Genomic DNA, 27997 nt, shown 5'->3' with positions numbered 1-27997 from the left:
TTGCGCATTTTCCCTTTAAGACAGTATTTACCAAATGCAGACTGTTAAAAATCGACAGTCCACCAATGGGAATTCCCAAACCCTTCAGTGGTCAGGTCAATTTGAAGAATAGAAATGTAAAGCCGTAAATGTTCTCCTCACCCCCAGGCAGGACTTTAATATGCACTGAGTCAGAGAAGGGTCCATCTCCCACAGAGGTAAATGCCAGCACACGGATGGTATAGGTCTCAGATGGAGCCAGGCTCTGGATGGTGGTGATCACACTATCCTGAACATTATGGATCTTCCAGTTGCTCATTGGCTGCGATGGGTCCATGGTGTAGTAAACTCGATAGCCCTTTATCTGGCCGTTGGGTTCTTCAGGCTCCTCCCACCTGACAGTTACTGCGCTGGGTGAGATGATTTGAGCCTGGACGTTCCGGGGCGGGCTGGCTGGTGCCTGCTCCCCGGTCCTAGCGTCCACCTTGTTGCTGGGTGGGCCTTGGCCAATGGTGTTGAACGCCGAGACACGGATCTCGTACTCAGTGTTGGGGTAGAGGCCACCGATACTGTAGCGTGTCGTTGTTATGCCGTCCACCGTCTCGAACTTGCTGTCTGGTGATTTCGCCCGGTATTGGATGATATAATAGGACACGGGGTCTGGGTTACCAGAGTCCCAGGTGATGGTGATGCTTGTGGCCGTTGTCTCTGTCACAATAGGGGTGCCGGGAGCTCTGGGTAATGCTGTGACAGAATGATAAGCAAAGAATTTGTGAACAATTTGAAGGTGTACAAATGTACACCTGCCATCAACATAGCAAAGAACAGATGGTATCTTTCAGTTTAACTAATTAAAAGAAAAGTTCTTGATTTCCAGACTTCCATCAAAATTTAAATACTAGTCATGACTTGTCAGAACTGCCTGATGAAAACAGAAACCAATCTGCGAATACATCTTGCTTACATTTAACGATGACCTGAGCCACAGCTTCTATAAGCCCCAAGCTGCTCATGGCCACGCAGGTGTAGTTGGCTGACTCATGGACACCATTCAACTCCAGAACATTCCGTCCGACCGGCATCTCTTCTTCAGACGTCAGGTCTTCGGTATTCAGCATCCATTTCACATAGGGCATGGGGGAACCCACTGCTACGCATGTGATATTCACACTTCCTCCTGGCATGATCTCATGACTCGAGGGCAGGATGGTGAAACGGGGCGGTACTCGACGAACTGCAGCAGAGAACAAGACAGAAGAAGAAGACAGGGATAACAATAATGGCAAACGAACATGAGGGGTTTACAGATATATTCAGGTAGATACATCGTCGGAGCTGGACATCAGATTGACAGGAAAAGCACACCTATAAGGTCATATTGCAAAAAATAAAATGGATGATATGAGACGTGATGATATAGGGATGTACAAAAAAAAAAAAAGGTTATACGTATGAGTTCATATTCTTAAGGCAAGTGAAAGGTCACATAATCAGTATAATAATCTGACTATCACAAGCCAAATTCTAAACAAACACAGGTCACAGAGTGTTTCCATTTTAGGCGGTAGTGACAGGGCATTCATTAACATCATAACTTCAGGGTTTAATAAGACACCAAGTGAGCTATGTATAGGAAATGTAAGAGGGAGAAAAATTAAACTCCAAAACACAAACATAAAATGTTAACACTAGAGGTTTCCATCTCGCTGCCAATTTTTTCACTCAGGCGACGTTTTAGAATAACACTGCACTGCCATTAGCAACTCAGCCAGGAGCGAGTGGGAATAATAATGCTGCATATTTCTTTTTAACAGTCTCACTGTTCCAGTGAGCTTTAATTTCACCGAGCACCCTATTCGGCATCAGGTTTTGCAGCCGATCTGAAATGCCCTCAGCTTCCCCATGGCTTCGCTGCACAATGACAAATTTAAATGTGATTTCTGTGCAGCTTCAGGGCCGGGCTCGATCAGACTGGGCTCTTTCAAGATCACACATGGCTTGGATCAATACGCGCAGCTATCGATCTGATGGGCAGTTCAGTTTGGGCTGCACTCATGTATTGAGCATGTCAGATATAGATCTGTAAAAACTGCATGAAGGAGCAGGGCAACATGGGCTGCCTGGAATAATGGGAATGTTTGGATTTTAGAGAGGAAAGAAACTCTAGGCAACTCACATAAGTTAGTGTATTTGGCATATTTAACAACTAGCCTATATATTAACAGGCATAATTTATATAGTAGGGATGTTTAGCATTTACATACAGTCGTATTGCATATAATTTATTATGTTTCATTGCAAAAATATCAAGCCACATCCAAAAAAAACTCATACTTTGTGTCAACTTAAGATTATTTTACTTTCTATGCATTGATACTGACGTTCTTAGGTTTCCTTTTGAAAAAAAATCTATGCTAATTTTTTACATTTTTGATGCTGCATTGTTCTACCAACTAAAATGTTACCCTGAAAAATTTTTTTTTTTTTAAATAAAATGACTGCAGAACAAAAACACATCGGTTCCGTTTCCAAGGTTTCGTGTTACAATTCATGTGGATGGATTTGGCGTGAAACGATATTACCGGCTTTCTTCTGTTGATCAGTTAGTTGATCAGTCGCTTGGTATAATCTAAAACGTTGCATTTCAGCGCTGTTTCTTGGGTTTATTAAAAAGTTCAGAGCTATATAGTGCAAAGAAACAACAAAAGCAGTGCTAACACTTCCCAATGCCTTCTAGAGTGTAATACGTTCTATCTGAAAAATATTGGCCCCTTGTGCTCTTATACTATAGTATGTTTTTGTTGCTAGTCATTTAAACAATGATTATTAAAATGTATGTCGAATGACTCATAGTGGCAGCCCAACTTCTAAGCTGAGCTAAGCTTATATTAGCAGCAGTAAAATAATGAGACCTGTCCATTTATTAAGCTCTTTATATTTAAAGTAACACTCTGCTTCTGTATAATATACCTTGTGTTGTGCTCCATGTGTGCGTCAGACACTAGATGCAAACACACCACAAGGCAACAAAGCTCCTGCTGTCAATGCTAGTCAAAAGGAAATCTGCCTCTACTCTCTCCTGGCAGATCTAGCTCAGTCTGAATAAGTAAATAAATAAATAAACAGACTAAATAAATAAGTGATGCGAGAACAAAAGAAGGAGAGAGAGAAAAAAACGGAAAGTTATGGTAATGTACTATGTGCCAATTCCTGACACAAGGGAAGAGAGATGGAATGTGGTGAAAGGAGACGGATATTCAGAAGTAGGAAAGTGAAAAGTGTGTGCGCGTCTGAGAAAGAGTGAGAGAGTGAGCTAAAGAGAAGAGAAAGAGTAATGAAGAAGAAGGTATGCCAAGACACGTTCTAAGCATTCAACACTGCTTAGTGGATTGATGAAACGTCCAGGTAACTGTCAGATTTATTTGGAGCAAATCAGATATCTAGAGCTTCAAAGGTTTTGTAATCCAGACTCATGGGATAGGGGACAGAAAGCAAACATGGACAGACTCGTGAGAAAGGAGGGGAGGTATGGAGCAACAAAACCTGATAGAAAAAAAGGAGGGAGTACAGTGGGAAGCAAGAACTAGGGCAAACATCTGAGAACTCTATTTTAGACTAAAATTGATTTATTTGTATTTAATTTCAACTTTTAATCATGCAGATACAGGTCAAGAGGTTGTCATCAATTGTCAGAATGGTGCAAAACAAATCATTTGGTCTTTTTCCAGTTTTCAACTGTCCAAATTTAGTGAGCTTGTGCCCACTGTAGCCTCAGATTTCTTCTACTCTTAGCTGACAGGAGTGGAACCTATATATAAAGATATATAAACCTATATATAAAGTGGAACCTATATATAAAGATATATAAACCAATATATAAAGTGGAACCTATATATAAAGATATAAAAACCTATATATAAAGTGGAACCTATATATAAAGATATAACACACATAAATAAATTGTATCCTATATATAAAAATATAAAACCTATATATAAAGTAAAACCTATATATAAAGTGGAACCTATATAAAAAGATATATAAACCTATATATAAAGTGGAACCTATATATAAAGATATATAAACCTATATATAAAGTGGAACCTATATATAAAGATATAAAAACCTATATATAAAGTTCAAACTTATATACAAGGTTCAATCTTTTTGTGCTTTCTGAGATGCTTTACTGCTCACCACGATTGTAAATAGTGGTCATTTGAGTTCCTGTAGACTTCCTGTCAGCTCGAACGAGTCTGGCCATTCTCCTCTGATCTCTCTAAAGCATTTCTTCCTGCAGAACTGCAACTCACAGGATTTTATTTGTTTTCTGCACCATTCTGTGTAAACGCTAGAGACTGTTGTGTGTGAAAATCCCAGGAGCTCAGCAGTATATTCAATATTAACCGAAAGCTTTAGGCATGTATCTGCATGATTTTATGCATTACACTTCTGCCACACTAATGGCTGATTGAATAATTGCATAAATATGTACTGTACGTGTACTGGTGTTCTTATTAAAGTGGCTGAGAAGAGCATTACCATATTTAAGAAAATGCCTATAATTATATCTGTTAAATAATAAGACCTTATTTAGCAGTTCCACCACCGTCCAATATAATAATTCCAGTGCAATTACATGACAAGCTTTTGCCTTAAGATATTTCAGAAAAAGCAATTAAATCTCAAGAAGTGCCACTTAGAGCTGGAACACACTACTGCTGTGTTTCATGTACACATCCTACAAAAAAGAAGCATTAAATTTAATGAAGCGGTTCAAGCCCAGGTTCTTGTTTCTTGGGAGTAGGTCTTGCGAGAGTCGAGCCAGGTCTCTGAGCCAGTATTGATTTCGTGGCTTACGGGGGATTCACTGCTCAGGATCATGTTTTAAATGGCAGCTTTGGCCTCGGGGAGAATATAAGCCCGTAAGACTAGTGAGGAACACAAATATATCAGCTTCAAGTTAAGCTATTCAGCTCAGGCTATCCTGCTAGGTAATCAGGTCACCAGCTTTATGGAGATTAGAGATTTAAAAAGAGGGAATGTCGGTCACAGATGACGCTCATGAAGTAGCTGCACTGGTGGGAATGTGAATGTAGATGCGACCGTCGACTATGAAGCATTTCGGTCATTTTGCTGAACCGTATCTCATTATAAATGCTACAGTTAATAGATTATTGAAACGCTCACAATCATAAAATACATGTCAGTTTTCACACACTTCAGTTTTTGCATGCGCTGGAGGATACCCAGAATTGGACAACAAACTACGACAAAAAACAAATGTTTAAGCCTAAAACAGTCATCGCCTTGATTAAAGATGGGTGATCATAAAGAATAAGAGTGCATGCACAGCTATGAATCATCAGCGTAGGCATATTTAGACAGAGCTCACAGCACTGCGCCAAAAGCAAGCAACATTCACAGCATGCAGCATTCAATCCAGACTGTTTCAAATTCGGTCTCGCAAATACAGCAAACACAGAGAAAACATTCCAAATAACTGGTTTTGAATATAGGCTAATGGCATGATTAGCATATCTTCATAGCACACTGATGTATAAACACAAGAAGGGGAAGAAAAAAACCCCCAGCCATACTAGCATTTAGCAGATCTGATTCAAATGCCTTTTTAAACTGTTTATAATAAAGAGCATGGGGTTTGACTAGCTGTCTAGACATGACAAATATCCGCTTCTGCATTAGCAAAACATCTGAATCATTGTTTTTTTTTATTATTGTTAAAGTGATAATAGCCCTGCTGTCGGGTTATTTGAACTATTTAGCTGAATGCAATTTGGCCTTGTAAATAAGATGCATTAAAACTGAATTCTCATCCTTGCTCTCGCTGAGATCCACGTTGAGAACAAGCACGGGTTATTGGCTTATAATTTTACAGCCTCCATAAGTGCAGCAATAAAGCACTAGCTTTCAAACGAGAGTCGGGGTTAAGGCCAAAGGGCGGCCATTTTCTAGACAGCTGGAGGAGACGGCGGGAGACAGTCTGTGCCGCATCCAAATGGCTCCGTATCCATGGCCTGTCATATCTGCCCTCATCACGACGATGTTTTCTCGGCAATGAGCTGAGATCAGTGTAGGAATAGAGCGGTGAACTTGTAAAAATGTTGCTAAGATCTGTACAACTCAATATCGTATATATTTCACAGTAACTTCGGACAATATCACATATCCATAGTTCAATCAGTACAACTCTGTTTTCTCTTACTTTTTACCTGTTGAAGTTGATATCGAAATCCTGAAAAGGTTTTTAAAACCTGTCCCTTGAGATGCCATCATTTGTACCAGCATTGCATAATATTACTTTCAATATCAATATTATTCACCTCAATACCAATTACTGTCTCAGCATTACATGAGGTGCACATTATTGTAATGATTGGCAGAGAAATAGCAGGATCTCCAGCAAAGTCCTCATGTGTATAAGAAGGGCAACGTCTAGCTCAAGCAATTGAATCCAACCTTTAAAAAGACCAGCGTTTACATCCTTTTTGTTTATGTCTTACGCTCCCCATAGAATGATTATCAAGCTCAGGCTGTGTCTGCTTTTGCCTATCCCTCTAAGCCACTTTAATGCTGGATTCAAATCACAGAGCGGGAATGCCTTAATTAAGGAATAAAACACAATGTGCCACGCTGTTATAGGAAAATAATGAACAACGCGGTAGTGTGATGCGGCACAATGTAAAGTGGACTATTATAGTTTTTCCTTAGTTATTACTGAACTACTTTTTATCCATGTATGGTTTCATTTAATATTGTGGAACATCGTGTTATCAAGAATATAACCAGCTGCTCTTTATTCTCTTTTTGGAAAGAAAAAAAAAAAAAGCATTGTCACCACATTCACACGTTCATACATCATAACTTGTTAAACAACCTTTTTTTTAATTGTTATTAATGTCATGGTAGTGCCAAAGGTGTGCAGAATTACACTACCCATCAGCCCCTGCATGTCACCTCTTTCCTGTTTCACTTTGATTAGCACCACTGTTTAAGTTCTAGCTTTAAGTTCTAGCGTCTCATTGTCAAGCTTCTGTTGTAACTGTTACGTGTGCCACTGTAGCGCTTCTAGTCTGTATGTTCCTTGGTTTGTTTGTTTTTTTAAAATTCATATCCACATTTCATGTTTATTGTTCTTGTTTTCATGTTTGGGGTTGTTTGGTTGCACTTTACTTAATAAATTGTCCGCACTTTGCCTTCCATTCGTGACATTATGTTTAGCCATACCAGTCCCTGTGTGTGAGTTGTTACTATAGAAACAATAAAATATTATAAGAACCTCATTAATATAACCCTGTGATTTGCCTTGCCACTGGAACTATTGTCTGAGCCGTGCTGCTCTACAAAATTAATCAACACTTTCGGAATTGAGAATTCAGCAGAGATCTCGTATATATTTTAATAATACCGTATGACTGCGTGAACCAGAGTAAAAAGCCTGTTCCCTTCCAAAAATAAAATACAAATTTAAAAAAATCTAAAAAACACCGAACACATACGAGCATGCTCCACAAAAATTAACACTAAGAACCAGAACCAAATTCTAAACATGTTACAACTGTGGAGGTCATGAAGACATGAAGTCATATTAAAGATTTTCACAGAAGACAGAAGAAGAACTAACAAAGGATTGATGAAAATATGGATATTCTAATTAGGATTTAAGTTTTTATCAGAGGTTATAATTGTATTTTATCTCCGGTTAATCCCTATTGATATCTTAATCCCTGCTGAATGCATAGTAATCCGATTTCATAATGCATGCTCAAGGTGTGGACTTTTTAAGTGGCAATCGCTCGTGTTGATGACATGTTTCTGAATATTCCTCGCTGCTGTCACACCTAAAGGCTTGCATTAGCATAATCTGGCAGAACACATTCAGCATGAGGAGATCAACACGTCAGATTAGCCAGCGTGAGATTGCGGGGGGTGTCGACCAATTTAGCTGTGAGATACCGCATGCACTGCAACTCAGTGTGCTGCAATGGTTTGTTCAGATGGGCTTCTTAATAATAATTCATACCAAAATAATTAAACTGAAACAAACAAGGTGAAAAAAACGAACGAATCAATGAGTTTCCTTGCTTAAAGAAATATCCTATTATAAATGTGAATTCATATTACTATATAGTGTACTAATACACTTACTAATTTCTTTTGTTGAATGTTGAATCATATAACGCAATTCAATTATTTCAAATTCTACAGCTTGTTACGTTATATCCTTACAATATCACCATCTTTGTTTCTGTTAACGAATAATAGCAATTTAAAGGCAAGTTAAAACAGCTGTTCTCTACATTCTTGTTTATATCGCTGTTCTCTACACTGTAGTTTATATCGCTGTTCTCTACACTGTAGTTTATATAGCTGTTCTGTACACTGTAGTTTATATAGCTGTTCTCTACACTGTAGTTTATATCGCTGTTCTCTACACTGTAGTTTATATCGCTGTTCTCTACACTGTAGTTTATATAGCTGTTCTGTACACTGTAGTTTATATCGCTGTTCTCTACACTGTAGTTTATATCGCTGTTCTCTACACTGTATTTTATATCGCTGTTCTCTACACTGTAGTTTATATAGCTGTTCTGTACATTGTAGTTTATATAGCTGTTCTCTACACTGTAGTTTATATAGCTGTTTTGTACAGTGTAGTTTATTTAGCTGTTCTCTACACTGTAGTTTATATCGCTGTTCTGTACACTGTAGTTTATATAGCTGTTCTCTACACTGTAGTTTATATAGCTGTTCTCTACACTGTCGTTTATATAGCTGTTCTCTACACTGTAGTTTATATAGCTGTTCTCTACACTGTAGTTTATTTAGCTGTTCTCTACACTGTAGTTTATATAGCTGTTCTCTACACTGTAGTTTATATAGCTGTTCTCTACACTGTCGTTTATATAGCTGTTCTCTACACTGTAGTTTATATAGCTGTTCTCTACACTGTAGTTTATTTAGCTGTTCTCTACATTGTAGTTTATATCGCTGTTCTCTACACTGTAGTTTATATAGATGTTCTCTACACCGTAGTTTATATAGCTTTTCTCTACTCTGTAATTGATACAGCTGTTCTCTACGCTGTACTCTATATAGATTTTCTCTACACTGTAGTTTATATAGCTGTTCTCTACACTGTAGTTTATATAGGTATTCTCTTGTAACAGGACCCCACAGCCCCAAAGACATGGAAAAAACTCAGCAAAAGCCACTACATTCAGTCCACTGAAGACAGCCCATTTTTCTGCATATTTTAGCTTGCTAACTAACTTAGGTGACAAGTTTGTAGACAAAGTATTGTTGAGAGATTTTTCTCTTCCATCTGGTACTCAGTAACTGTTACAGTCACACTGACTGAACAATAACATTATTTTATTCTAATAACAGTTTTATAATATAGAGCATTCACGAGTTGCAAATATATGAGCTGCCACCCAAACATCATATTACTGTAAGAAATAACATGTCAGTGCTATTTAGGCATACTGCTTTATGTGCATTGTGTGGTTTGGGAGACAACCTTGAATTCTATGGGAATGTGTGCACTCACATTCATGAGCAACAAAACACATGTTTCTACCAGAGAAGGTAAAATTCTTACATCCTGTAGTGGTCAATTACAGCGAATATATTCAAGTTGCTTTAATCTGAAAGCAATCTGAGAAAATAAGTGTTCTAGAACAGCTGGGTTTAGTTTCATGTCACACTTAAACAATCTCTTATTTGCCCCTCTACTCTTGCCACAATATCCTAAGCATGTGAAGGTGTTTCATGTTTGTACAATAAAATATCTTTGTATTTGCAATAGATTAAGATATTTTAGCAATTTTGCGATAAATGTTATACTTCGATTAATACAAAATGAATAGAAATGACCTAGACAAACTGATGGTTAATGTTTAAAGCGCTGTACTTGCAATAATAATACTTACAGTCATGAGACACATGTACTGTATTATCAGACCATATGGGATTTCTCTTGATTGACAGAGCAAATCCGCTTATATGGCTCGATATCAGTATGGAAAATATGAGACACCTGAGTGTTAATGATTAGTAGGCCATATGCACTCACACTCATAAACAGCAAAAACACGCAAAAAGCCGAGCAACACACACAGACAAGCAAGCCCAATGATATAAATGGACCAGAAAAACAGTTACATTTTGCAGAAGCAGACGAGACACGACACAAGCTCCAAAAATAACAAGTCATTATAGAAGGGCAGAGACATGTCATGGACAGTGTGAAGCAACGAGATGACACTCAAAGACTCATCAATAAGCTTCTTCTGTTCAGGCATGCAAGCATTCGCACATTCTCCCATCATGCAGAAACTTCAGAATATTTCCAATTGCTGGGTTTCCATGGCAATGCGTGCAGCCAGAGAGAGAGAAAGAGAGAGAATGGGAAGAGGAGGTCTTCTGATAGGAAGGGCTTTTGCAAACAAGAGAAAAATATCCCACAATGCAATGCAAGAGGTTAACATAACCTTATATAAATGCTGGTGGCTATATTTACTATATTTGTTTGTAATTTGAGACACATGATCTGGCATTGACACACTGTCAAATATCTAGCGTCTAATATTCTGTCTTTAGGTCTTGTTTTATTTCGTTCCGAATGTGAACGTAAAAAGCCCAAAAAGAGAGAAAAGAACCAAAAACACACCAACCTTCTCGCAGCTCTGAGGGGTGTAAGGGGGGTTGATGCAGAACACAATGACATGAGGAGCCAAGAAGAAAACCAGGAAACACAGAAAGAGAGTAAAAAAGGCCACCGCAAATCGACTTTCAACCTGCCACATTCCCGTCCTCCTCCAACCATCCCACTGCTTACGTGTTTCTCTCGTCATTTTCTCTTTTATTCTTTAAAAGCATTTTAACATTACATCTAAACCAATAACAACCAGAACTTATTTGGTACATTTTTTGTGGCAGTGATATTGAAAATATCAATCCAAACACAGCCCCGGCTTTTAAGGCCTTGCTCTGCTCTGACAATAAATTAAAATGTAACTTTGTTAGGAAAAAAGAAAGGAAAAGAAAATATAAAAAAGCAAACCAAGGACACCAAGTCACAATGCAGAGGACTGTATATATTTTGTTGTGACAATTTAAGGCATATTTATTACACCATAATATTTATTGTATTCATGCTTAACATACAGTAAGTGAAATCCAAAACAGGTCAGTCGTTAGAATGAGTTAGAGACAAAGAAACAAAAACAACAAAAAAACCACCAAGACCTGCAAGTTATTAGAGTATTAGTTAGCATAATTAATATTAGTCATGCATTCAGCTTCATACAGACCATTATGTCTCGCTGTCTGCGTAATATGCAGATAATGTATATTTAATCAGATTTCACTCAGATGGGTGGTATATGGATCTACATGGGTCGTTCTACAGAAATGGCGCAAAACATTGCCCCGTTTCATAACACGTCATGATATTTTTCACTGACAGAGCAATTCAGGGAGAGTGAATCACCTAAAGAGAGGCAAACAGAAGAGCACAAATGTAACAGGAATACAGATGGCGGTTCAAAGAGGACCAGGTAGAACCCAATAAAATATAAACAATATATACTTTTTCCTTATACGAAAGGAAAGAAATATAAGGTGAAGCCAAAGGGAAGACGTCATACCAAAGTATATCCAAGTATACCAAAGACTTGTGTAAAAGAGAGCGAGTTTAGGTCACAAAGAGAAATGGCACCATTCCGATAGCCTGGATCAATACCAGCACAAAATGGTGGCTCGGATATCAGAGAGACAGAGAGAGAAATAGTTGATATGTACACTTGTAACACATATCGTGTGAAATATCAGAGAAATGCTTGTAGTGCAACAATGTATAGCAGATTAAAGTAGGTCCCATGATAATAATTGTAGCCATGTGGTCTAAGGTTAACAACAACAACAACAACACAACAATGACTGCAACAACAACAACCAGTGAACTATTTAACAAAGTAAAACTGCTTTCATACTAACAGGTGTGTGTAAATACTTCACACTAAAGGACATTTCTTCTAACAAAATTAGATTTTTTCTATGTATAAAGAGACGTGATTGTATTTTTTTTACGATTAGTTTTATTATATTTATACTTTATGCTTAATTGTATTGATTTATATTTACAATGTAAGTGATTTTTATGTAAATGAAAAGCTTTCGTTTTGCTTTACATTGTTGCACTACAAACAATTCTCCTTTATTTCAGGTTATTTTTTAAGTGAAGTACTTCAGTTAAAAAAAAAAATAAATAAATAAATAAAAAATTTAAGTGTAGTAGTTTTTAAAGACATAAATACTGGGTGGGTATCGATATCAGCTGATGCTGAAGGTTTTAGTATGAGTATCGCTAAGTATCAGATAGGAAAAAGGAGTATTTTGTCATTTCTGTTCACAACCAAAACACATACAGTACGCATACACACTCTTTTGTTTATTTAAAGAAAGCTTTCAAATAACTTAATAGCTTAAAGGTTCTTTAAATGTTTTAGTTATGACTATGGAATAGTAACTAGGAATAGGAATAGGGATGCCACATAGGAATTTGATATGAATAATTATATCAGCACAAAATGTCAATTTGACATCTTCAACATTTGATATTTAAAAAAGAAAAATGATAATATTAGTTATAACAATTATTATAGATAATAATTTACTTATAGATTAATAAGTAACAGAAAATTATGATGAAAGGAATTGAAACAGCTAAAACTATCCAACAAAATGGGGTAAAAAAAAAAATAAAAAAAGAAATTCTTTAGACCTAAATAAAAACAGTACTTTAAAGATTAGTTAACAAAGAAAAGTCTTTTTTTATTCCAGGTTTCTGGCAGTTTTCTGAAATGAACTCAGAAGATATTCTTGTGAAATTACAACAAATAATCAATGTACACGTTTTAATTACTAAAAATCTTCCACAGCAATCCTGTACAGTATTTGCACCAAATGCGTAGAACGACCCAGATACGTCACCTATGCAGTCTTGGAGTATGGACAAAGTTCAATCTTAGTCTTGGATTATTAAAGATTTTCAACAGGGCAATCTTAGTACCTCTTAAAACCAGATTTAAATGAAACTCATCTCTGTGCTTGCGTAAATTTAGCATGTCTGCTGTTTGGGCTGTACACGTGTTTCACTGTAACCCACATGATAAAGGCTCTGAGAGGCATCACACATTAGAAAAGAAAAGCGGTACTAATCTTATATGGCAGGCCATGCAGAGGGCTGCAACGTTCCCCGAACTTCTTAGCCAAATACACACTCACCTTTTTCCCCTCTCTCTGTTAAATTAACAGAAGCACTTTCTGCACCGTTACGCCTCGAACAGCTCGCAGTGTTTAGCCCAACAGCAAATATCACTAATTAAGTTTAGCTGAGCAATTACACGCCAACAAACCCAATTCATTTCTTATCAATTAGCTTCTTTTAATGATTTAAGCATCAGATGGGGAATTGACAGCAACCTGCACAAGATGAGCTTACGCTCAGTAAAATAAGTCCAATAAATTCAATATCGGTTTGTGCGTTCAATCAAATGTAAGGATTTCTTTCTTTCTTTACTTGCTTATTTATTTCGTTCTTTTTTATTTGACTGCATGTTATATTGCAGTGCTATAGGTTTTGGGGGAAAAAATAAACAAAAATACACAATTATATGTTATATATGGCATTTTTCTTTCCTATTTGAATTATAAAGGGGGGGGTGGGGTGGAGAAGGACAGCTCTCCTGCTGATCCTTGAATGAAAGTGGATTACCTATGTGGTACCTACTGTAATCCGTACCTCTCACGTAGAGATTGGCCGGGGAGGAGTAGCGTACTCCTTGCGAGTTCGACGCTACACACTCGTATTTCCCCTGGTCTGTCTCCTCGCTCCGCTCGATCAGCAAGGCACCTGGAGACAGAGAGAGAGAGAGAAAAAGAGAGAGAGATTGATTGAGGGAGAGTGAGACAAAGAATGAGAGGGAGGTGGTGAAAAAGAAAGAGACAAGGTGGGGGAGGAAGGATTGTGGGAGATATAAAATGATAGGGGTGAAAAAAGCAGTCAAGAGAATGAGGAAGACAGGAAGAAATATGAGGAAATGATGGTTGGGATAAAATTAATAGGAGGAGTGAAGAGACGAACAGATGGAGTGGTGGAACAAGGGTGGGCAGAGATGGATTGATAAAGAGGCAGCCAGAGTGACAGCGGTGCAGGAAGAACAAAAGAGGAAGGAAAGAAAGAAAATGTTCAATATATTAAATAAATGATTCATAAATAGCCTTATTTGAACTAAAAACATTGCATTTCATTAACATTTACACACTCTCCTCTTCCTCTGGCTACATACCTCTCAGAATCATATTAACATAATAATTCCCTCAATGATCGCAAAAATCCTCATCACACTTGTGAAATTTCATCTCCATTCCATTCCCTTGATTCTTTTCTCTCATTCTGACCGGAATATTTTTTTTTTTCCTTTTGTGCTGTTTGAAAACATTATGCAGAATCGCCAGCGGCATCTGAGCGAGAGCGGGTTAGAGGGTTCGACTGGCCGAATTGAGGTGGAAAACTCTAAGAGAAGCAGGTTATTTTTTATTTGCTGGAGGGACTGAGCTCCACCTTTTTCCATTCTCTCAGTTTGCTTGCAGAAAGGGGTGCATGACAAAGCATTATGCTGATGCAGGAGCTGAGGGATTTACTCTCAGCTCTCCTCTCCAGAACAACGGAACAACTCCATGCTAAGGTTTCTCTGGAGATGCAACTTAGACAGACTAGATTTCACTAAATCTCGAGCATGTTTGCCTCACACCTCTAGTGTTGGGGGTTCGATTCCCACCTCTACCCTGTATGAGCAGAGCTTGAATGTTCTACTCGTGCTTCGGGGGTTTCCCCAGATACTCCGGTTTCCTCCCCCAGTCCAAAGACATGCGTTGTAGGCTGATTGGCATTCTAAATCGTCCCTAATGTGTGTGTGAGTGTGTGACTGTGGCCTGCGATGGGTTGGCACCCTATCCCCCGAGTCCCCTCGGATAGGTTCCAGGTTCCCTGCGACCCTGTGTTGGATAAGTGGTACAAAAAAATGGATGGATGGAACTTTGGAGGATGGAAAAACTTTCATCCCATCAATGCCACAGCCATCCACAGCCCGGGAGCCAAGGCAGCAAAACTGGTCATATTCTCTCTAGGAGGGAGGGATTGCATGCTCTCTCTCACCTGTCAATCACTGTGACATTAGCCAGTCGTTGGTGTGTGTGAGTTCATGTACGCATTCCTTTAAGTGTGTTATGCTGCCCTGTGATCCAACATGAACAGCAGTCTGAAAATATGTGGTTGGATGGCTTCACATGTCTCGGAGGAAGCACATGATACCGTTCACCCTCCCCGATTGGTAGTTGACATGTGATAAGAGATATCTCATGGTGGAAATTTGCAGGTGGCTAAATTGGGAAGAAAATGAGACTTCTAATTATTCCCAATGATGGTGGTAGTTTTTGATCTAAAATGAACATTGGATCAGGGCAGCATGACTGAGCAGGGACTAGAGGCTAACATTGCCAGCTTACAGCTCCAGGGTCCCCTGTTTGATGTGGGTTTCCTCTGGGTTCTCCGGTTTCTTCCCATCTCCCAGAAACATGCTGGTAGGTGAACTGTATACACTAAACTGTCCCTAGGTGTGAATGAGTGCGTGGATGTCTGGCATCCAATCAAGGGTGTACCCCTGCCTTGTACCCAGTCTTCCTAGGATAGGCTCTGGATCCACCACAACCCAGGCCAGGATAAAGCACTTACTGAAGAAGAATAAATTGATTAATCCATCTGGTTCAATGTTATTATGCTATATTTCCAAAAGTATCCAGACACTCTTTAAAAACAGCCAATTCTGCTATTTAAAACACATCCATTGTCGAAACAGATGTTTGCTGGTGTAAGAAATAATTGGGAAGCTCAGTAATTTTTCTGAGTTCCCATCTGAATTTAGGTTTCCAGGTCAAGATTTACTGCTGGGGTCCAAGAACATGAAGGAGCTTGACCTAACCTGAACGCCAGCCTAATCAAACCACTGCGGATAAACTGGAGCAAGCTACAACTAATTGCTAAACATCATGATCTGACCTTGTAACACTCTTGTGGCTGAAGGGAATTACATCTTTGAGCTACAGTAGTACAACAAAATCTAGAGTAAAGACTACCGCGAAGACCAATTTCCTATTATATACCTTTGATTTGAGATGAAAGTTTGAAAATGTTGCATTTAGTGAAGCTGGGTTCATGTTAAATGGTTGCATATCTTTGTTTCTACAAGAACTTAAATAACTAATGCAACGTATAACTATAAACAACGTTTCTAGCTCCAGGGTGCTCGGTCCAGGTTACTGTCTGTGTGGAGTTCACTGTTCAGGTTCCCATTTCCCAAAAACATGCCTGTTGGCAACTCTAAATTGCCCCCAGTTATGAGCGAGTTTGTGAATCTAATGGCATCCCATTTAGAGTGTATTCCCATCTTTCTTCCTGTCATACACTCCGGAGCTACCACAACCCTGACCAGGATAAAATGGACACTGAACATGAATAAACGAAAGAATGAAAGAGCTCGACTAATTGATCAGCTTTGCCTGCAAAAATCCACACCAATAGTTTTTCTCGTTCATGTCCGTTGTGGGATTGGCTGAGAAGGTTGCACTGTCATTATACAGTACGAGAGCGGCCTCTAGAGGCAAAATAAAAACTATCACTGTCTAATTTTGTTGTGTTATTTGAAGTGTTTTTAAAAAAAATTTTTTTTAAATATTTTGGATTTCTCTATTTTTATTTGTTATTTAGAGTGTTACTTTTTGGTTCTTTTTGGATGTATACCTTTGATTTACTTGATTAAACAGTTATCGGCAATTACTGCCCAACTTAGTTATTAGTATCAGTAAAATCCACTATCGGTTCGACCTCTAGAAAGAACACAGTATATTGGATGAATGGATCATGTTGACTGTGCCAGTTGCCTTACTTCCAGCTTTGGTCAGAGAAATTGGGGACGCTTCCAAATTCGGATTCTTCTGAGCTTGACGTGAATGTTTTTTTTTTCTTCCAAGTGGAATTATGCTTTTGTCTAAATGACTTGAATGTGGTTCCTCTGAGATATTTAGAGGATGAAGCATGAAGTCATTCACCGCTCCTTTTCTAACTGCTACTCAAGCGTCATAGGACAGCTTTCAGTCAAGGATGGCTGTCGCCTCTTTGCTATTCAAACGTGGGTGACCACTCCAATCTTCTTTCTTTCTTTCTTTGACCTTGTTTTTGACCTACGCATCAGTCATTGATCTTCCCCCTGAAACACCTTTCCATTTAATAAAAGATGTGAAGCCAGAATAAATAGTGACCTGCCATTCCCTTAGCCTCAACCTGTCATGATGCATCTTGCTCTACACCTTGCCCATCTAAAGGTTTCAGGGTTCCAAGGCACTGACTTTACTGTCCAATCCACACACGCACATACACACACATACACACAGACAGAGAGAGAGAGAGAGAGAGAGAGAGAGAGAGAGAGAGACTAGACCTATTCCTCCTGGGAGGTGGTGTGCAGATAATAAGAGCAGACGTATGCCTCAGTCTGTCTCTCGCGGAGTCTCTCTGTAGTTGAGAAAAGTCGATCCTGGCAACAAATTTACACCCACACACACACACACACAAACAGACCCTGGCAGCAGTAGACCCCAGATTGATCCAGAAGATTCAGGTGGAACAGACTAATGAGAGTACTGCGCATCCGAACAAACAAGCAACCGCCCGCAACGTAATAGCTTGTGTGTGTGTGTATGTGTGTGTGTGTGTGTGTCCATGGAAATTACAACAGTCTCATTTTCTTTCTCACTCACTAGGTGCTTTAGACCTAGCTGCATAAAGCTTCTTAGACACAGAGACACAAACACACACACACACACATGCATGCGGCACACCCCTTGATGGGTGTTATATAAAACAAAAGGGGTCTCAGGAATAAATGGCTTTTTTTGGCGTAATATGAACCTAAGTATTGTGTTGGAGCAATTTAAAGCAAAGTTTTCTCTTGTTAAACACTGTTTCTGTACTGCACAATTAAACACATTACTGAATGCTTTCCTTCTCTCTATTCTTTATTTCTCTTTCAGGTCCACAGCTTCATGTGCAACATGATCAAGAGATTACAGTCATGCCACAGCAATAAACATAAATTTAGCACAGAATATGCAATAGAAAAAGCAATAGAGTATCAGGGAGTTTATTTTCATGCAGGTGCAAGCATAACAATTGCTAATTAGGTTGGGCATATTTTTTTTCTTCTGTTATCACTATAGCAACAGGGGCTGTGACATTTGCTGCTGCTGGACCCACTTTGGTCCAAAAGTTGTAACTTGTGTCATGGGCAAAATAACATTTCTAAACAAGTCACCAACTGGTGACTCGTTAAATCGTTACAGAATACATCCACTAGCCACTTTAATAGGAACATCTCTACACCTGCTTATTCATGCGATGCACAAACCCACGATGTGCAACGCATAAAATGCATCTACAGGCCAAGAGTGTCATTAATCCATTTTTTTTTTTTTTGTCTGTTGTAAACATGGATCTCCAGGCGGGCTGGTTTGGGTATTTCAGAAACAGCTGATCTCCTGGGATTTTCACACACAACCATCTCTAGAGTTTGCGGGGGGACACCATCTAGATCTGCAGGACAAAAGACCTTGCTGATGAGAGAGATCAGGACTGAATGACCAGTCTCCAGATGATGTGGAGGCTACGGTAGCGTAAATAACCCATCTTTACAACCGTGGTGAGCAGAAAAGTGTCTCAGAACACACAACATGTGGAACCGTGAGGTGGATGGGCTTCAACAGCTGTAGAGTACTGTACATCGGGTTGCACTCCTGTCCGTCAAAAACAGATTTGAATTAGGCTGGTTCAGAGGGTGTCAGGAGTCACAGCAGTTGAAGCGAATAGAAAATGGATTCATTCTAACTCCATAAACATATCAATAATATTTGTTCCACACCCACATGCTCCACTGCCATGATCTCGTGGCTTATTTTAGCATTTGCATCATGATTACGACAGTAAAGCCCCAAGACTCATTTCAGAAAGTTTAATGGAGTTTGGCACAGGTGTGCCCTAAAAACCCACTCCAATCACGCGAATGCTAATCTAAATTCGGCAAAGCAGCATCTCTATGCTTCCTCCACAAACGCTCACGCGTGCTTGTCTAGTGAAGTCACATTTCTGTCAAAATCAGCCATTTATGGAAATAACTTTCTGGTGTTTTGCAGGTACTTGTCAGAGATCCAAAAGACAAGCGTCAAGCCATTGATCAGATCCTGAAGCATGGGTAACTTCTCATTCAAACAGCTAGGAGTGTGAAAATACCTCAAAACAGCAGCCTGGGGGTTTTAACCAACATGGCATCAGTTGGGAAACTTGTTCAAACTGACTTCATAATGAGTGTTTCTACCTTTTCTCCACTCGTACCCCCAACCTTGTCTGCCTCTCTATCTCTGTCAGTCTGCACTTCTTAGACATGCATTCGGTTCTCTGCAGAATCGCCTCCCTGCGGAATTTCTGAGCGCTGACTTCTCAGACTGCCTTGACATGATGAGGGCAAAACACAAAAAAAGAAGCAAGAAATTAATCTGTCTAAGGCAGCACGTTTGCCTGCACATGTCTGAATATGGGGGGGGTGAGCATGCGGTTGGGTGTGCGCGTTCATGCGTGTGCGTCAGGTAAGGTAAGCTTTGTGTGTGTTCTGCTTGAGTATGACCAATCACACTTGCCATCTGTCGTGCTCTAATGTATTCATACACACACAGAGTCACACACACACTCACACACACACACAACGCTGCGTGCTGAGCCTCTGGCAGCTACCCTTCTCACACTGATACACAGCAACACACTATGCTTAGTGTGAACATTATCAATAATACTACTCGATATTAAACTGTATAGGCAGGTCTGTCATGATAAATACTTTTGTTGGACAATGTATCCATCCATCCATCTTCTATACCGCTTTATCCTTTTCAGGGTCACGGGGAAACCTGGAGCCTATCCCAGGGAGCATCAGGCACAAGTCGGGGTACACCCTGGACAGGGTGCCAGTCCATCGCAGGGCACAATCACACACACATTCACACACCCATTCATTTATATACTGCGGACACTTTGGACACTAAGCCACCGTGCTCCCTGGACAATGTCCCAGAAATAATTGCGGTAAACAATATTACTGTCATTTTAAGACCATTTCATGCCACTGATATAATGATAATATAATTCAATTCACTTTCAATTCAATTGTATTTGTATAGCGCTTTTAACAATGGACATTGTCTCAAGCAGCTTTACAGAAATATATAAACACAGGATACAGATTTTAAATGTGTGAATTTATCCCAATTGAGCAAGCCGGTGGCGACGCTAGCAAGGGAAAATTCACTAAGATAATATGAGGAAGAAACCTTGAGAGGAACCAGACTCGTCCTCATCTGGGTAACAACCGATTGTGTGAAAGTAAAAGAAAGTTCATTATGGTTTTAACATGAAGCCTGTTTGAATAATAGCATAATAATCCAAGCACACCCTTTCAAAGAGCAACAAGCTGTTAATTCTTAAGAATATTCAGACATTGGAATTGCAATGTCAAAAGAAAAAAAAAAAATTACATATCCTAAATAAATGAAACATAAATAAAATAACACCACACAACCAAAACGATAAATAAAATGGACTGGAGTACAATATCATGAATTCTTTATGCTTTAGTTCTTCATTGTCCATGTTTTGGTGCGTTGTTACGTAATGAGTGTCTTCAAAACGTGACTTACCATTCGACCTAGCGCCTTACTTAAGTTCAAGCTCACTTGAAACTTGTAAAAGCTTTAATATGAGGGTTATGTTGTGTACGTGTCTGATTAACCTCACATGCGTATAGGATGTGTTTGGCCGAGTTTATTAACCCGCTAGTAAAGCGCTTCAGTTTACTGCTGTTCATTCACTGTTCAGCTTCAGCTCACGCAGGTTAAGCGGCTCAATCCCCGACATTACTGACTACGACTGGATTATTAGAAACACTTTTTCTAGATGTTTCTTCTTCAAAAAACATTGTTATTATCTTGTTATTATCTAAACATTAGTGCATTGTTAATATCTTGCGTGTTGTTTTTTCAACAGTGCGTTTTAAATAAAATCGATGCTAGCGCTTGCTACACATTTCTATCTGAAATTCGGCAAATATTCAAAGTTAGAACGCATTTGACGGCGCTAAAGCGGACGAGGGGACAGGAGCAGCGCAAACGGCTAAAATGTTGGTGACATTCATTCTTAATCATTCTTATTTTAACAACACGCATGTAACCACAATGGCCGATATCGAGGTCAGCAAAAAAGATTGAGGTGACGTCCATACATGTATATCATACGATAAGTCGATAACGTATAGGTGCATCTCCAAAAATTCGAACATCATGGAAAAGTAAATTTTTTTTTTCCTGGCAACCAAAATCATCACTGACTGTGGAAACTTCACACTGGACTTCAAGCAACTTGGATTCTGTTCCTCTCCACTCTTCCTCCAGACTCTGGGACCTTGATTTCCAAATGAAATGCAAAATTTACTTTCATCTGAAAAGAAGACTTTGGACCGCTGAGCAACGGTCCAGTTCTTTTTCTCCATAGCCCAGGTAAGACACTTCCTACGCTGTCTCTGGTTCAGGAGTGGCTTGACACTAGGAATGCGACACTGCGGCATTTCTGTATTATAAATTCTTTATTTTAATATTTTGAGATACTGGATTTTTGATTTCCATGAACTGTAAGCCGTAATCATCAAGATTAAAACAAAAATAGCTTGAAATATTTCACTTTATGTGTAATGAATCTAGAATATATGAAAGTTCCACCTTTTGAATTTCATAAAATCCTCTACACATACTTCCCCATATACTCGACAAAACATTAGGAAAACTGTGCTTAATCCACGTCTTATGTAGCACGCTTTCACCTTCCCTCACACAAACACACACACACACACACACAATCACTCTAGCGTCCTTTCGAGAGATTTGAATTGCACCCAAAAAGCTCCATTAGCTTATTGTTAATCTCGCCTTGCTGAGAACTGGAACCGGCGAAATGTCACTGAATTTAGAAGTAATCCTTCTTGCCTAGTGCCATAGGCAAAGTGAAATGGATGAGCACTGAAACACAAAAAGGGTAGGAAAGTGGAAAGTTATGGGACTGCAAAAAAAAGCATGGTTAGCATAACATTTCCCCAAAGCGGCTCAGGACAAAACTGACCAGGACAGGAAGAACGCTAAACCAGCAAAAAAAAATAAAATAAAATAAAATATCAAAGAGAAATAAACATGAAAACCACAGGAATTCTTCCAGCACTGACGTGTCATCTCTATGACAGCAAAGCTGGCTTTTGTGATAAAATGCCTTGATGGGTGCCGCGGCTCGATTTGAAGCTAATAAGCTTGTTCTCATGCTGACAGAGAAGCGGCGGTCCTTGTCCGAGTGATTAGTAGTCCTGCTTCTTTTTATTATGCTCTTTTTTATTACCCTGTTATCCTTATCCGTAAGCGATAATGAGCATGCCCTAATCAGAAGCTCAGGCTGAGTCACACGCCGGAGCATGCGCGTCATTATCCTAACGCTGAGAGAGATATGAGAGAGGGTAAGGGAGAAATACGGAAAAAAGGGAAGGCTGAAATAATGAGAAGCAAACGATAACGCAGATGGAGAAATGAGAATGAAAAAAGTAACACGCTCGTATACTATTTCTGTTGCTGTTGATCAGTTTAGCGTTCCCATTCTCTCGTTTCTCTCTGCGGCCCTGATCTCTGGGTCTCACCATACGTCACACTTTGTCCTCTTCAGTCTCTCTGCCTCTCTTTTAACAGAAGATCAGTGCACTTTTATGTGTTCTGACACCCTCATCTGCTCTCCCCTCTCACTCTCTGGGACTCGTATCGAGGATCATGAAAGTGGCTCTCTCAACATAACTCACAACTACACCGTCCCCAGTGTGCATCTGTTACATGCGGCTCTGTTTTGATGAAAGCACGCTGACATTTCTGTTGATGAACTCCTTCAGATTAGGAGAAATGGTAAAGTGTTTCTAGTAAAAAAAAAAAAAAAAAAAAGAGAGAGAAAGAAAAGGAAAAAAGCAAGCAAGCAAGCAAACAAACAAACAAACAAACAAACAAACAAAAAAATAACTCCTGACCTTTTCTGCAGCGCTGAATGTGTGTGTATTTCATTATGAAACACATCAACAGTCCACTTAAAGTAATCAAGCATTAGCCTATTTACTGTGTCACTTTTCATCATTAGCAAAAGCCCAGCGTCGATGCTTTCAGTTGACGAACAACACAGCGGGTCGAGTGGGGTCTTGTTCTCATCAGGGAACAGGTGCGAGGAAATGGTGTCATGCTGCTTAGTGGGATCAGAAAGGCAAGAATGATAATGCTAAGCAGGTTTGAATTGCACTGAGGATGACATGATGTTCCAGCTAGCAGTGGGAATGTAACAGTATACAGCCCCCTCTGAAAGTATTGGAACGGTAAGACCAATTCTATTGTTTTCATTATACATTGAAGACATTTGGGTTTGAGATCAAAAGACGAATATGAGACGATCGATCAGAATTTCAGCTTTCATTTCCTCATATTTACATCAAGATGTGTTAAACAACTTAGAACATGGCACCTCTTGTTTGAACCCAACCCTTCCCCACCCACCAAGTGATCAAAAACATTAGAACATAACTGTGACTGATAAGTGTTTCTTGCTGCCCAGGTGTGCCCTGTTAAATTGACGGATTAAAGAATGAAATAGCTCTTAATGTCTGCTCTTGATTTGAGCCTGTGAAGACTGCATTTGTTGTTTAAAAAAAGATAAACCAACATGAAGATCGTAGAGATGTCTATGGGAGAAAAGCAAGCCATTTTGAAGATGAGGAAAAAGAGAAAATCTATCAGACCCATTGTACAAGTATTAGGAATAGCCAGTGCAACAATTTGCAATGTCCTGAAAAAAAAGAAAGAAAAGAAACCACTGGTGTACTAACAACCAGACATGGAACAGGTCAGCCAAGGAAACAGCAGGTGATGACAAACATTGTGAGAGCTGTGAAGAAAACCCCAAAAACCACAGTTAGTGGCATCACCTACATAGAAGCTGTAGTAAAAGCCTGGAAAAGCAACACAAAGGTAAAATGCAACCATTTGATGATGTCACTGGGTCACTGGGGCTTGCAACCAAATATTATATACACCAAATAAGTGTTCTTAATACTTTTCCTATACTTTTGCTCACCTAAAAATTGGGTGGTCCGACACCAAAGGTGCCTTGTTTTAAGTAGTTAAACACATCTAGATCTAATTGTGAGGAAATGAAAACTGAAATTCTGATCTATCGTCTCATATTCATCATTTGATCTCAAACCAAAATGTATTCAGTGTATAGCAAAAACAATAGAATTGGCCTTGGTGTTCCAATACTTTCAGAGGAGACTGTAACTGTATACCATTATACGGACATCTTAAATAGTTAAATAGTCAACTATACTGTGGTGTAAGCTATACATATATAAATATTTTTGCCTTTTTAATAATGTCCAATAATGCAACCTTGCATCTATTGAAATACAACATGTGCTAAAACTGCACTGACAGAAAAGCCCTAGACAGCTAGCGAGTAAGCAAGCATACAGTATTTCCTATTTTATAATAGTTCTTTCTGTTCCTCAGTATTTCAATTTGCTACATAAATTAGTTAACAATACCCCGACCTCGATTAACAGATTATTCAGTTTTTATCTGCTATATCATTATCCAAAACCATTCCAAAGCATTCCAGCTAGCTAGCAGGGTTAGCATATTTTGATCATGCTAGCTAAATGAAACATATATATATATATATATATATATATATATATATATATATATATATATATATATATATATATATATCAGGCTTATTTCGCTTGAATACAATTTTATTATTTTAAAAAACTTGGCAAGCTGCACAACTATAATGCTCAATGTTTGTCTAACAATGTTTGTCTAACAAAAGGCACTTGAGTGAGACATCTTGCTAGTTATTTAGTTAGCTATATAATTGCACAGATTAAACTTTCCAAGATCCTCTTTCCAACAGGTATAAGCTGACTGAGATGTGGACGGTCCGGAGCAAAGTAACTATTTTCAAAAAGGGGGTTAGAAGATGTAAATGTTCATTGGGCTAGTTAAAAAATATTGCATCGTTCACACCAGAAAAAAATCAGAAGATATTATATTTTAGACAACACTGACAAACAATACTGAAGTGTTGTTAGCGATGTGCCTCTATCAAACCAACAGTAGTTTCTGTTCTTGCAGTTGACCCACTCGAAATGTATAATACTTACACTGTGGCTTTGTATGTCATTCATAGCAACCCGCTTTTCATCATCATTTAACAAAGAATCGCCAAAATCAGGTATTGTACACTCTCTCTCTCTCTCTCTCTCTCTCTCTCTCTCTCACTGTGTGTGTGTGTGTGTGTGTGTGTGTGTGTGCATACAGTTACTTCTAATAATATACACTAAGTATAAATGTAAGACCATAGACTACCATAAGAGTAGGAGTACAGAGTGAAAAACATACTCATATGAATATCGAAAAATTCTCTCGTTAGCTATGAGACAGAAAAAGGTTGTTTCCAGGAAAAACAACATGAAGCAAATCACCTTTTGCTGTGGATTTTTTTTTACACTAAATAGTACATTTTAATAGGGATTTCATTTTAATTTTCTATACTAAATATATAAAGACATATAATGTAGGCCTATTTCTGCTGTGTGACATTACACATTTCCTTAACATTTGTCTGAATATTAAAGGGGTCATAAGATGCTTTTTAATGTTTTCCTTGTCCTTTAGTGTGTAATATATCTGTTTTCACATGTATAAGTTCTGCAAAGTTACAAAACTCATAGTCTTCCACAAAGGGATTTATTCTACCTAACAGAGAACACTGATCCAGAGCTGTTTAAACGCCTCGATTGAAGCCCAGATATTACTTCCGCAAACGTCTACGTCACAATTTGAAATATCAGCATAATGCCGCCATAATTTTTACATTTTTAATTCATTAAATTTTTTTAAACTGTATTTTACGTTGTCACTTCAGGACAGAACGTTTTTACAGTGAAGATGACAAATTAAACCGTTATAACATCGTATCTAAAAGATAGGAGAGTTACAAAATAAAAACTTACCACTGTGAAGCATTTTGCTCAAGTCGCGCTCGCAAAGTTGGTTCGGATAGATCTGCTCGATCATCTGCATTTTCAGAATCTGACTCGGGCTCGAACCGATACGGTAAAACCGACGACATTATTAACTGTGTTTATAAATGCTTTAGAAGTCTTGGAAGCTGAAGCTCGTGATTATGGTTAAGGGGCGTTACATTTCCGACACACGTTTGAGGTTTTTGGCCAATCACAACGCAATTGGTCAGCTGGCCAATCAGAGCACTCTGGGCTTTTCGGAAGGAGGGACTTTGTAGAAACCGGAACTCAATCGGAGCGTTTCAGACAGACTGGGAATAGAGGTGCTGCAATAATGTACAGTATGTGACAAATAATGTGTTTTTTGAACATTAAAGCATGTTAACCTATTCTATTATACCCAATAAACACAATAATGAACTTTTAAAATCATTATATGACCCCTTTAAATGGTGGATGAAATGAAATGCAAGATCTAATAATGTTCTGAAAATGAGAAATTACAAGCAAGGCTATTAAATGTAATCTACTGAATGTTGATATCCATTCCAAACACGTAGCAGACCGATAAAGCAAGGGCGGCTCTGGCCCGGTCTTTGGCCCCATGTCAAATGTAACTGATGACCCCTGGAGTAAATTCTCTAATCATAGCCTTCTGTTCAGGCTCCAGTCACAAATTAGAGTCTCCAAAAACAACAAAAAAAAAGCAAGCTATATCTTTGCTTCTCTCCCGAGCTGAGCTGCAGTAAAAAGCAGTGATTTTAAAAATGACTGCCTTTCCTAAAGTACCCCTTCATTTGAACACTTTATCTCTGGGTCAACAAGCAGGCAATCTAACCTCTGTACTAGCATCAGATGAAAACCTCTACAGCAAAACATACCCAATTCATTGCCTATACAGGCGCATCATTAATACAGTATGATTATATTAAGAAAACTGTACAAAAACCTTCAGCGGGTAATTTTTTCTCCCCTAATTATAATATCATGCCTAGGCAGAAATATAAAACACTATGTGACTAGTGCACTTTACTTTACTCTCGACGCACAGAAGTGCTTATTTAGCATTTTCCACGAATATAAACCCCAAGATCATCAAACCACACCACTATGGACAAATCGGTGATCTGAGTTGTTCTCTGTAACATACCTGATCGCTGCTGTTTAATACGGCCCTGGCTGAGCGCCGGCTCCACAGGAAGGAAGTCTTTGAACCAGGAGATCTCTGGATCAGGGTCGCCACTAGCAGCGCAGAGCATGGTGGCAGTGCGTGTTCTCTCCACCACCTTCAGCTGGGGACCCATGTCTATACTGGGGAAGCCAAACGGCAGCTGGTCCTCTACACAATGGCACAAAAAGAACATGGTCAGGACACATGCAGAGAGGGTGAAGTGTTAACAGACGATGTTTGGTTAATGAGATACTATAAGATTAGACAGGACACGGTTGGGTTTCTGTGTGTAGAGTATCGTGACTCTGCGTTTCGCTGCTGGTGAGCACGGTGATGGGAAACGGGAGGGGTCTGAGCCCCCTGCTGGTCAAACCATTCACACCTCTCTACAATAACATTAGTACAGAGATAAAACGACAGCACAACTACAGCTTTTTTTTGATAGTAAAACACCTTATACATATCTGCCACAATAAAATTATAACATGTAAAACTAGTAGGCCAGGTA

At 38.9% G+C, this 27997-nt stretch overlaps 1 protein-coding gene across 4 annotated transcripts in view; it reads right to left on the bottom strand.

The window, feature by feature from the left end:
* LOC108280702 (receptor-type tyrosine-protein phosphatase S) overlaps positions 1-27997 on the bottom strand; it is a 154905-nt gene that overhangs the window by 59089 nt on the left and 67819 nt on the right. For 2 of the 4 annotated variants that reach the window (XM_053688644.1, XM_053688643.1), the window contains exons 6-9: positions 27469-27657; positions 13799-13921; positions 944-1213; positions 142-723 (exon numbers count right to left, since the gene is read on the bottom strand). In XM_053688644.1, the coding sequence (XP_053544619.1) occupies positions 142-723; positions 944-1213; positions 13799-13921; positions 27469-27657 (1164 nt within the window). The remainder of the gene's footprint in view (positions 1-141; positions 724-943; positions 1214-13798; positions 13922-27468; positions 27658-27997) is intronic. The other 2 variants (XM_053688645.1, XM_053688646.1) reach the window with 1 other exon arrangement.

Source organism: Ictalurus punctatus, chromosome 20, assembly GCF_001660625.3.
Source record: "Ictalurus punctatus breed USDA103 chromosome 20, Coco_2.0, whole genome shotgun sequence".
Lineage (NCBI taxonomy): Eukaryota > Metazoa > Chordata > Actinopteri > Siluriformes > Ictaluridae > Ictalurus > Ictalurus punctatus.
This window is presented reverse-complemented; position numbering and strand designations above follow the sequence as displayed.